A 12,625-nucleotide genomic window follows, 5' to 3' on the forward strand; every position below is an offset into this window, starting at 1 on the left:
AAGGACTGAGGAATCACTGTTTTCGTTGTGGGATGCTGTCAGATAGGGTTGCTTTTCCATCTGGTGTGTGCATCCCCAGTTGAATAAAGTAGTATTTGTGATAGGTTCTTTTTGAGGATGCTTTTACTATGCAGAACAAAACTTAAATTTGCTTTGCTTTAAATTAGGATTTAAAATTAGGATTAGGATTAAATTAGGATTTCTGTTGGACGTTGGGATTTGCGGGTTGTCATTTCCACAGACATACAACTAGCTTATTATTCACTGTAGATCTAAGTCCTTGGTTGACTTGGTTTCTTGTATTATTTCTGAACGGTCCTTGAATGTATGGATTTGGTGATGGTTTTTGTGCTGTTGCTGTTATGCCTTTCCTGGAAAACAAAGTGAGCTTTTCATGCCTGAGTAAACACATCGATGCATTATTAAACTGTCAGACTCTTTGAACAACTGGCATAAGCTCAGTTATTCAAATGTGACTCTTTTGAATGGCTTTTGTGTCAGCTAATGCTTTAGTATAACCCACATAAAGAAATTTCAATACCTTTCCTTAAGAAATTAAATTTCAGCCCTATGATTAAAGAACTCCAGAGGATTAGTCCTTTTGTTGAGCACGCTCATTGTCATATATAGCTAATTGGTAGCATTCATTTGCTGAGATTCATAGTTCGTTTTATTTTAAAACATCTTTCTTTTTTGTTAAAAAAATAAAGTTGTTCATGCATTTCCCTTGTTGCCTAGCATAACATTTTTTTCCCCCTGTTCCCTTTTCAACAAGCACATGTGCTTTTTTCCATAGAGTACCTGCCATTTTGTCTTCTTTTAAAATTATATTTGCGTCGTCAATCTTTTTCAAGTTCTCTGGTCTTTACAGTAATCGTTTTTGTTGTTTGCTTGGTATTGAGTTATTAATAACATGCTAATCATTTCCCTTATTTGACATGCTTTTCATTTGTAGTGATAAGAATGCAAAGACATATTGTGCACCGTAGCTGGTTTTTCTTATTTTCAATTATGTTAGGAGAATAGATGCCCAAAAGTATTGTTATGATGTCAGTGGACTTGAAAACTTTTTACGTTTTGTGTATTGCCCAACTGGTTGTCAAAGATGATGCCTTCTTTTTGATTGTATAAGTTACAATCCCTTTTACCAAAGGAAAAGAAATGATGAAGCTTATTAAATGTTACCATCCTTTGCAACTATCGTTTGGAGCACCCTGTCATCTTAGTAGAAACTTTTTCCTTTGTAAATTCAATTTCTATTTTTAGCAAGGTAATATATGCAAATAATGTTTTAAAAATCCAATAAGCCTTTTGCCCTCCCCCTCTCCCACTCCAATTTCTGGCTTTTGCGAACCCCCAGCTCTGGGATATTTCTATTGACATTAGCTTCCACATTGCTAAATGGCTTGATTTTACTGTTTGATTCCCACCCCCCCCCGCCAACACACACTTTTTAGTTATTTATTGATTTCCTTCTATGGAAGATGAGTCTTTAGCACTTGCAGTTTCTTTCCCATCCTCTCAGTATTGACATAATATAAATTTTGTTTTTGACAGTATATAAATATTAAAATATTATGACTGTATAAGTATTGTTCATAACCAAATTTTATATTTATATTATGACTATATCTTCTTTTACTCTGTATTTTTTCTGGAATTAATAACTCCCTCCTTTTTTGCTTGCTTTGTTTTCTCTGTTTCAGTTTCTAATTTGTCACCAAATAAACCTTCCTGATACTTCCAAAACATGTCAGATAACTCCTCACATGTGTTTTTATTTTTAATTTTTTTTATGGGAGCCCTCATATTTTCTTCAGTGTAGACAGGTTGCTCTTGGGACCTGCTCCTCGGTTGCCATCTTGGAATTCCTTCACTGTTTTGTCCTTTGTCTCTGTTTTGTTGATTCTCTGATTTCTGGATCTCAGATCTTCCTCCTTTTAGATTTATTGGGTTGACCAAAAAATTCATTCGGTTTTAAGTGAAAATAAGAGACACGTTTTTCATTTTCACCAAGAATTTTATTGAACAGCATAGTCACTAACCAAATGAACTTTTTGGCCAACCCAATACTACCACAATTCGATGGATTCTGTTTTTTTTTTTTTTTTAATGAATTTGTTTATTTTATTTATTTATTTTTGGCTGCATTGGGTCTTCATTGCTGCGCGTGGGCTTTCTCTAGTTGCAGCGAGTGAGGGCTACTCTTTGCTGTGGTGTGCGGACTTCTCATTGTGGCGGCTTCTCTTGCTGCAGGGCATGGGCTCTAGGCGCACAGGCTTCAGTAGTTGTGGTGCGTGGGCTCAGTAGTTGTGGCTTGCGGGCTCTAGAGCGCAGGCTCAGTAGTTGTGGCACACGGGCTTAGTTGCCCCGCGGCATGTGGGATCTTCCCGGACCAGGGCTCGAACCCGTGTCCCCTGCGTTGGCAGGCAGATTCTTAACCACTGTGCCACCAGGGAAGTCCCTCGATGGATTCTTGAGAAAGGTCCAAGGAAGATAAATTTTTTGAGACCGTGCGTGTCTGAGAATGTCTTTGTTCTGTCACATACCTGACTGATGGTTTGGCTGGGTATGTGATTTCAGGCTGGGAATAATGTTTTCTTGGAGTTTTGGAGGCATTGCTCCATTGCCTTCTTACTTTCAAGGTTGCTGTTGAGTCCAGCACCATTCTGACTCCCAGTCCTTTGTTATGACCTCCCTTACCCCCCCAACCCCTTGGTCTCTGGAAGCTTTTAGAATCATCTTATTTCTGGAGTTGTGAACTTTTATAATATTCCTTGGTATCCCTATGTGTTTTGTGTCATTCATTTTATTGTCCACGTGTTGGGCCCTTTCAGACTAGAAACTCATGCTCTGTAGTCCCTGTGTTTTCTTTCTCTTTGGAATACCCATTCATTGGATATAGTACCTTGAGGACTGATCCTCTAATTTTCCTATTTTTTTCTGTCCCGTTTCTCCACCTCATTGTCTTTCTTTTCTACTTTCTGAGGGATTTCTGTTAACTTTATTTTTCATCTCTTTTATTGGATTCTTATATTGATGCTGCACTAGTTTTTAATTTCTGAGAGTTTATTCTTTGAAGCTTGCCTTTTATGGCATCATGCTGCTTCACTTCCTCTTATTTCTCTGTGGGTATTAATTATATTTTTTTTGGTTGGTGAATTTTTTCCTGCTCCCTACATCACATTTGTTTCTTCTGAGATGTGTGTGGGTGCCCACTCTCTTGCATGTAAAGGGCTTTCCTCAAGTGTCTGGAGAACCTTGGCTCTGTTTAAATGAGATCCAGGCACTTGAAGTAAAAAAGGAGAGAGTTGAAGCTCTGAGTGCATGGGTGGGGCTTGTAACCTGGGGCTTCCCTATTGTATAATCTGTGTCTGTAAGTCTGTCTGTTTCCCCCGCTGGGAGCCTGGCTGCAGGGAGAAGGGGGTGGATCTCAGTGAGCAGGCTCTGACCCCCTCCCCCTGTTTCCAGTTGGGTGCCTCACCCCTGCCCTTAGCTGTGCTTACAGTCAGCTCTTCTGGGGGAAATTTCCAGTCCCCTGCCTGGTTGTGCAGGGGAGAGGAGGGCTTATGGGGGCCTGTCTTTATATCCATTTTCAGACAGTTCTCCTTCCTTCAGAGGTACCTGGACCTAATCTGCTATTGGCTACTCACTCCATAGGCTTAAATTTCAGCTTTGTATCAATTCTTTCGTTAGCTGTCTTTAATTTATCTGTTTTCTAGCTTCAAGGATTTTGTTGCATGTCTAGTTTGCTTCTCGTTCCCTCTCATCTTGAATTGTCTTCATGCCTTTATTTCATATTTTTATATCTATATCCATCTCCCTATAAATTCCTTTAATGCTATTTTAGTACAGCTTTGAAAGGGTGTGGCGCAAAAGGCACCTCTGTGTGCCGTGGTTAATGGAAGGATCCAGTGCAGGCTCTTTTTTAGATTGGCCAAAAATAATTTTTTTCTCCTCCACACATTTGTGGGATATTTATATATTTTCTAATGCACAGTAATTTCTTTTAAAAATGTTTAAGAAACATTTTACTCTAATTTTCAAATATATTTAACATTGCAGATTTCATATCAGGTTCCATAAGTAGAAAATGTGACCACCTACTGGATAATATAAAGGAGTCATTACTATTCTCATTGAGTTACTTATTCATTGTTAAAAAATTTTAAGTTTGAAATAATTGTAGATGGTACACAGAGATGGCCTGTGTGCCCAGTTTACCCTGTTGGTGACATCGCCACATGACTTTGGTACAATATCAAAATCAGGAAATTGACATTGGTGCAATCGTCACTAATCTTTAAAAGACATATTGTTTTTAAATTTCATATTGGGCAGAAAGTTTACACTGCAAATAGATGTGAGACCTACGTGAAACTATTTTGTCTTTCAGCAATTTTTCCAGCTAGTCAAGTTACGAAAGCTTGGACTTAGCGATAACGAAATTCAGCGGCTCCCTCCAGAAATAGCAAACTTCATGCAGCTGGTGGAACTTGATGTGTCCCGAAATGGTAAGAAAAAATGATTCCACTTGAATTGTTCATTTGTCTCTTCTGATGCTTGTGCTTACAATTTTTAGTAAATATGGCTGGATAAATGTTCTTGGAGGAAAGCTATGTATATGTTTTGGGATGAAATTAATGCCGTTATTGAATACTTTAGTCACCTCATATGTATTTACCCAAAATGTCATGACAGTTTTTAGGCGATAACTTTCTCAAAGTTGGTTCAGTCTGATTCACAGCGGTGGAGCTGCGGACTGGCAAATCCGCAGCTTGCCCCCACGTTTGATTGGAGGTGACATTGAGGGCTACTAGTATGGTCATTTGTCCAGATCTCGGGGGACTGCTGTGGCGGGGAAAGCGCCCTAGGGAAGGGTTGGTTTCTCCTGGCTATGGCCTGGTTGCCTGGGCTGCTCCCCTGAGAATCTGTCTCCCTGCTGCAGTGAACAGACCTGCTTGCCGTCCAGATGTTTCTGTCAGTTTCATTCAGTTCTGATTAGGCCCCGGGTAGGTCTGCCCACTTGAATTATTTGTGTGGCATATTTGTGAGTTTATTTTGATTTTCAGATTTCACTGTAATGTTGCTTGCTTTTAAGTGAACGCCCTAGTAGGATGTTTATATCCTGTTTAACCTTTCACTTTTAAATGGGTACCCTGGTTTTACCTTGGGTTTTATAGCCCTTAGAGCATTCCCCGGGCAGACTGGTCCCATGGCTTGTTGGAGCATGTTTGATTAATTACTTCAAGTTAAAGTGGCAGCTCCCAGGGGTCCTGTCTTTAGTGATGGAATTCAGTCCTTGCAAGAACTCTGGTTTAATGTCCTGAGGATAAGCCCATATGTAATGTATTGTTTATAAAAATGATAATCCTTTTCTGTCTCTCGTATTACACACCAGCATTGTGTTTTGTTTTGCTTTCCTACAAAAATCTGTAGGTTCCTTCTCAGTGACCCTCAGGTCTGGCTCTTTCAATCTGATGTCCTCTGCAGAAACCCCAAGGCCCGGATAATAGTATTTTCCTGTGGGTCATTGTTATAAGGCAGCAATAATAATCAGTACTTGATTGAAAACATGGTGAAGAAAGAATGATTTTACCCTCCACTTTTTAAATTGCTACCACCTCTCAGATCCCATCCATTGGAAACTGTCTTTAGGCCAAGCCATATGCTCTTGATATAGCGTCTACCCTTATTTGTCATGAGAATTATTTCTTCCCTTGCAGGTACTAGAAAGAGTGAAAAAAATTAGTTTGGGAGGCTTGTTTACAATGGCTTACTTGGTTGCAGGGGGGGGGGTCAGCTCTGCTAAAGTAAAAGGGATTTGATGGTAAGGATGGGGTGTGGGGTGGAGCTGACTTGCTAAAAGCATTGCCCCGGGGTCCACATCTGACACCATTTTAGTGGTTTCTTGGCCTCTCTCTTCTGTTTATGGGTGCTCTGTTCTTTGGAACTGGCCTCTGCAGACCTGGTTTGTTGTGGTTTCTCACCATGCACTTCTGGGCCTCTGCCCTTGCTGTGGCATCTGGCTGCCATTTCTAAATGAGGCCTGGTTGACCCAACTCATCTTTTTAAGCCAACCGTAAGCCATAGCTGCCGGTCACTGGGCACTCTAGGTATTGGCTACCCTGGTACAGGGGTGGCAAGCAGTACAGAGCGCGGCCCTGCCCTCATTGCAGAAGTTGTTGATGGGCAGCGTCCCCTCACACTGCAGGTTGGCAGGGGGCGGACCTCTGAGGCCAGCCTTGCCTCTAAGGCTGTCCTGCGTCTCCCTTACCAAAGGCGTATGTGATTGAAACTGCTCTCTCTTGTCTTAGCGATGATCTCAGTTGTAAAGACTGGCTGGCTATGAACTCTGCAAGGAAGCAGTGACTTTGAAAAATGGTCGCTGAAATCACACAGTCCCAAGAAATCAAATAGTCATTTTGAAATTGGCATTAGGAAGGAAGAGAAGCAGGGGTCCAGAAATATTTGAGAAAGAGGAGAAGTATTGGCTTTAATTTTCTGGGAGCAGAGAACGCGTAAAGCTTGAAGGTTGCAGTCCTATTATTGACTCTGATGGGAAGAGATGCTCTGTGGGAATCCAGCATTGTCAGCGGCCAGTTTTACCAGATTCCACATCAGCTGTGTCTTTTCAAATATTCAGAGGAAGAAAGAAGGGCTACATGCCTCTTTCCACATGTCCATTTATACCTTCCAGCATGTTGATAAGAGGAGGTGAGCTTTCACTGTAGTCGTGTCAGGTCACACAGTGTTTTATCTCCCTGGGATGCCTACCCTCCTTTTCTCCCCGCCTCATTTTCAGCCTCTCCTTCTGCAGGTGTTGGACTTTTGTGATGGATCCCGCAGATCTGCTCCCTTTTTAATCAGGCTCTTGTAGAAATGCTGGGGGAGTTAAACTCCCCCTTCGCCTATTGGCAAAGCCTTGCTCTGGCGCGTGTGTGTGGTGGGAATGGGCTGGTGGTGGTGGAGGGGCCTTTCTTTGTGGTTGTGAAAAAACTGCACAGATGACAGAGCAGAACAAGGTCATGGTTTTACTATAACCAACAGGAACGTGGGTCTGGAGCTGTTTCCAGGTCAGGCAAATCTCCCTATGTCTCCTCTCTCATTCTTCTGGCCCATAAAATCCCATTAATGTGAGTTTCCTAGGCAGCTGAGTAGGTGAATCCAGGTTACAGAGTCTGCAGCCTGAGAGGCAGTGGGAGGACCCGCACTTTGCGTGGATGCAGGTGTTTGTAAGGGTTTGGGGCTCATGTCTGGAGCCCCGTGCGTCTTCTGTAGCCCCAGCGGAGAAGGCCCTCTCCGTGATCAGAGGCTTTTGCTGCCCAGTCCCTGGGTTGTAGCAGGGCCACGGCCAGCACTGGCCACTGTCATGGTAGGACCTTTGTTGCCTTCCTCAGTTCCTGATTTTCCAGAAAGTGTCACTTGCCCATAGAGGAGGGAGGCCAACGAGATGTTGGTGTCAGACCACTCAAGCCCTTTTGGATCAGTGCTTGTCAAACTTGACCGTGCCATGAATTACCATTGGATTTTGTTAAAATGTAGATTTTGATGCAGTAGGTCTGGGGTGGGTCTGGAGATGCTGCATTGCTAGGAAGCTCCCCAGGGATGCCAAACACACTGATGAGGAGATCTTAGCCGTCCCCACCCCCAAGCCCGCTCCTAACAGCCCCTCAGCAGCTTCCTGTGGCTTTGAGCCCAGATTCGCTGTTTCTCTTGGTCCCGCACCTGCCCATGTGGAAGGTGGGAAACCTCCAGGATATTCCTGGCTAAAGGATAAGAGGCTAGAGCTGACTGAAGTTCAAGTCAGCTTTGATTCCAGGAGCAAAATTAGACGTTTCCTAATGTTCCCTGCTCAAGGGAGGGAGATAATACTATAGGCTTCAAGTTAAGGTCTGACGCGGTTTTCTGTGGTGAAGCGCATCCGCTTTCATGCCCGGACTTTTTGTCTGTTTTCTCTGCTCACCGATTCTTAGCTCTTGGAGACAAATGCTTTCTGGATACGTGAGAAGAGGTACTACCCCAGAGTACTATCTCGCTGTCCACAAGTGTAGGGTGGACTTTCTTAGTGCATCATGAGTCCTGCCCAGAGGGTTCGTAATTTGAATTTTATAGTCTATGCTGTAATTTGACTTACATCACAGTACTGTATCATTATCTGTTTAGTTCAGTATTTTTTCCCCCAAAGCGTAGGGCATACGCCACCAGCACTGCTAGAGAAGATTTTAAGTGGTACTGCAAAACAGCAGTTTTTAATATTGAATCAGAGCGAGGAAGTTATCCTCTTTCCTTTTTATTTAAAAAATGTTTTACTCCCTTTAGGTTGCTTTCTGTAAAACTTAATAGCACTATATTGTATTGATTGTTGTATTTATCTTTTATATCTGGTGATGATAATGGCTTTCTATTCATGTTAGTGACTTAAAAATAAATCTTACTCAACAAAGTTGATTTGAAAGAGTGAGGTAAATAATAAAGAACACAGGTGCTCTACCAGGATGACAAAAATTGTGAAGGTAGAACAGGGATGGATGAAGTTAAGGAAATGCTATTAGTATTAGCACAGCCAAAGAAGTCATGAGTTTATTTCTCTTATGGGGCAAATAATACTGCATGCGGAACAAACATGGCCAGAGACTGCACATTCTGGAGAATTACTTTGCAAACATGAGTGAACAAGAAACTAAAAGACAGTTTAAGTACAAAACCCTCACTGGCACTGGGACAGAGCTTCAGAGTTAGCAGATGGACAGCTTATCCAATCCGTCAGCAGGATCATCGTCCCACAAAGTCGAGAGGCTAGACTTGGATTAAATGTTTGGGTTAGTCTCCCTCTGTACAGCTGCAAGATGGGGATCAGTGTCTGTGCTCTGTGGCAGTGGGTTTGTTTAATGAAATCTAAGACCAATTTTGAAGCCTGCTGAAATGCCCTTGTATAACAGCAAGTCTTGGTGCTTCTGAGTGTGCCCTGAAAAAAAGCTCTTTCTGGCAAGCCAGGCATCCAGTGTGCCTAGAAGTCCTCCTTCTTGGTTATGAACAGTTAGTGTTTTTCGGGGGTAACAACTACATACACCCACAACAGAAGTGTGACAGAGGCCAGTTCTCGCCCACGCAGACTTAAGACTTTCCACAATCAGGCCATTGTTCCCTTCTCTGTCTCTGCCTAATTCAGGGCCAGGCTTAGTGCTCTGCCTAGCACACCGCTCCGGTGTGCTGGATTAACACAGACGTAATCTGTGTTATCAGTCGGTGAGTTTCTTTGTCACAGTCACTGTGAAAATGGTACAGGAGACACCCCTCAAAGAGAAGCCCCACAGTGCCACTCTGCCTTGTGGGTGGAGAGCTGACAGTTTCTACCCCAGACCTGGCTTGGTTGTCTTTACAAGTACTGCCACGTTCCTATCACAGGCCCTTTCTCTGTCTTAAACTTTTTACCTGTTCTTTTGTTAGGGAGAGGGGTTAATAATAGAAAACATATAATTGCCTTCCACTCACATTTTAATTCCAGATAATAATAATTATTTTCAAAGTGGAGGTGGAAAGAAATTTGGCGTCTGTGACGTTTTCTAATCACCTTTCCATTTTAAACACTGAAAGAGTTGGAATAAGCTATGCAAACAGATCCTTCCTTCCTTTTTTTTTGTACCATAAAGAAACATCCATGATATTTTATCAGATAAACCTGAAAATCTATCACAACTTAGTGATGCAAATTGTTAAATCTGTACGGAAATTTTGACAACAATGCCTCTGCTCAAAATGATTTTGGAACTCTTTCAGAATTTGTCATTTTGCGTATCCTCAGACCAGTGGTTTCACGTTTTCTAGTGGATCAGTTTTCAAAAACAACCATGCATTACTTAAGGCCGACTTAGGTAAATAAACCAGGACACTGATAATTTTATAGTACTCAAAATCTGCCTCAGATGGCAATTTCAAAAAAGTATAAAAGAGTAAACTATTGTTACTCTTTATTAATTCATATAGTTCTCTCCCACTTACCAGAAAAATTGTGGCTGTGCTGAATAAGTTGTAGGTTTATATAACTTTCTCTTTCTTGTTTTCTCTTTAATTAGCAGGTTGTAATAGAGATGGTGCCCTGAGTTTGAGGTCAACACCTCTGAATATATTTTTTAGGTCAGTCAGTCCTGGGTTCTCTAAATGTTTAGAGATTGTCAGTAGCTCCTCATCCCTCCTCCACCCCTCCCCCATTCAGTCATTCACTCAGTCCTGCACTGCTCTGTGGCTGGGTGATGAATTTTCCAAAACAGTGTTGGATTTACACAGAATGGGCTAAGATGAAGGCACATAATTGTAGTGTTTTCTCCTGAAGTAAAACAAAACCCTGGGCATATATCCAGAGGAAACTCTAACTGGAAAAGATACATGCACCCCTATGTTCATAGCAGCACTATTCACAATAGCCAAGACATAGAAGCAGCATAAGTGTCCATCGACGGATGAATGGATAAAGAAGATGTGGTATGTGTGTGTGTGTGTGTATATATATATATATATATATATATATATATATATATACACACACACACAGGGAATTATTACTCAGCCATAAAAGGAATTGAAATAATGCCATTAGCAGCAACATGAATGGACCTAGAGATTATCATACTAAGTGAAGTAAGCCAGACAGAGAAAGACAAATACCGTATGATATCACTTATATGTGGAATGTAAAATATGACACAAATGAACTTATCTATGAAATAGAAACAGACTCACAGACATAGAGAACAGAGCTGTGGTTACCAAGGGGGATAGGGGTGGAGGAGGGATGGATTGGGAGTTTGGGATGAGCAGATTCAAACTATTATATATAGGATGGATAAACAACAAGGTCCTACTGTATAGCACAGGGAACTATAGTCAGTATCCTCTGATAAACCATAATGGAAAAGAATATGAAAAAGAATGTATAGATATGCATAACAGAATCACGTTGCTGTACAGCAGAAATTAACACAGTGTAAATCAACTATACTTCAGTGATAAAAAAAAAACCCAACATGTGGAATGCCAGTCTCTGCTCACTTTCTAATTAGGCAATTTTCCTTGGTATCAGGTTGACAGTTCCCAGCTGTAAAAGTGGTTGAGGGTGGGTGGCCATGGCGCTTCATTTTTGATTTTGAGGTCACCTGTTTTGTCACGTGACTTGGGCTGGAGCCAAGAGATGCTAAGCCTCCAGGTAGCTGAGGGCTGGGTGGCATCTCCCCGTAAGAATGGTGACAGCAATAGGCTGCCATGACCAGAAACAATGCTCTGAGCTTATTAAGCTAGAAAAGACACGTCTTAGAAAAGGATGAAGAAGCCGAGGAGGAAAGGGGGACTGAGGAGCAGGACTGAGAACTGAAACTAGAGGGTTATATATAGAAATGATTTGGTTTTTATTTTATTTTATTTTATTATTTATTTATTTATTTTTAAATTAATTAATTATTTAACTGGCTGCGTTGGGTCTTCTTTGCTGTGTGCGGGCTTTCTTTAGTTGCGGCGAACGGGGGCTACTTTTCCTTGCAGTGTGTGGACTTCTCTTTGCGGTGGCTTCTCTTGTTGCGGAGCACGGGCTCTAGGCACAGGGGCTTCAGTAGTTGTGGCACGTGGGCTCAGTAGTTGTGGCTTGCAGGCTCTAGAGTGCAGGCTCAGTAGCTGTGGCGCACGGGCTTAGTTGCTCCACAGCATGTGGGATCTTCCTGGACCAGGGCTCGAACCCTGGCTCGTGTCCCCTGCATTGGCAGGTGGATTCTTAACCACTGTGCCACCAGGGAAGCCCAGAAATGATTTGGTTTTTAAATTGACTTTCTAAGTATTGAATATATCCTCAGTCTAACACACCTGCTCCAAGCTAATAATAAATTTTGATTCTTACATCTTTTCAGTTTGAAAAAGCCTTGGATCCAGGCCATTTTTTTTTTTTTTTTTTTACTGTTTGTGGTTATCAACTATAGCTCATAATTATTATTTTTTTAAATTCAAGCAACATTTATTGAGTACTTACTGTGTTTGTGTAAGGCTCTTTGCTGAATTCTTCTATCCCTTAAGGAGGTAATTCTACAGGCACAACAGACATATGTAAGTAATTTAACATTGATGGCTTATACAGTTATACAAATAAAGTGCTCAGGGCACACAGAGAGGTGTCAGTTACAGTGTAACTGATTTGAAAGAGACTTGAGAGAATAATGGGGATTTTTGGTTTGAAGTTGAAATCATGCAGTCTTTAACAATTCTTATACTTGAGTTGCAAATTTGGAGGGAGTTAAAGAGTGGATTCCTCAGCTGAGTTTTGTTTGTTGGAAAAATTTTTCAAATGTTTGTTATACATTTATGGAGTCAATGATATCATTAAAATGCAAATATCTCAGTGCTTGTCTGTTGGTTACTCACTGAAAATGTTAAGATTCATCCAAAATCAGAGAAGAGGGAATTCCTTTGTGGTCCAGTGGTTAGGACTCGGCGCTTTCACTGCCTTGGCCCTGGGTTCAATCCCTGGTTGGGGAACTAAGATCCCACAAGCCGTGCTGCGCGGCTAAAGAATTCTCAAGGGCTCAACAGAATGAGAAATTTTATTGCTGATCAATTTACAGTCCCTTCCCGTGTGTGTGTGTGT

General features: G+C 41.6%; 1 protein-coding gene across 5 annotated transcripts in view; it reads left to right on the forward strand.

The window, feature by feature from the left end:
• Window positions 1-12,625, forward strand: part of LRRC1 (leucine rich repeat containing 1) — a 127,229-nt gene that overhangs the window by 41,011 nt on the left and 73,593 nt on the right. For all 5 annotated transcript variants that reach the window (XM_089918912.1, XM_089918913.1, XM_089918914.1 and 2 more), the window contains one exon: window positions 4,397-4,514. In XM_089918912.1, coding sequence (XP_089775038.1) covers window positions 4,397-4,514 — 118 coding nt within the window. The remainder of the gene's footprint in view (window positions 1-4,396; window positions 4,515-12,625) is intronic.

This window comes from Delphinapterus leucas, chromosome 10, assembly GCF_059928025.1.
Source record: "Delphinapterus leucas isolate spDelLeu-1000000601 "Yukka" chromosome 10, BTC_Dleu_Yukka2, whole genome shotgun sequence".
NCBI lineage: Eukaryota > Metazoa > Chordata > Mammalia > Artiodactyla > Monodontidae > Delphinapterus > Delphinapterus leucas.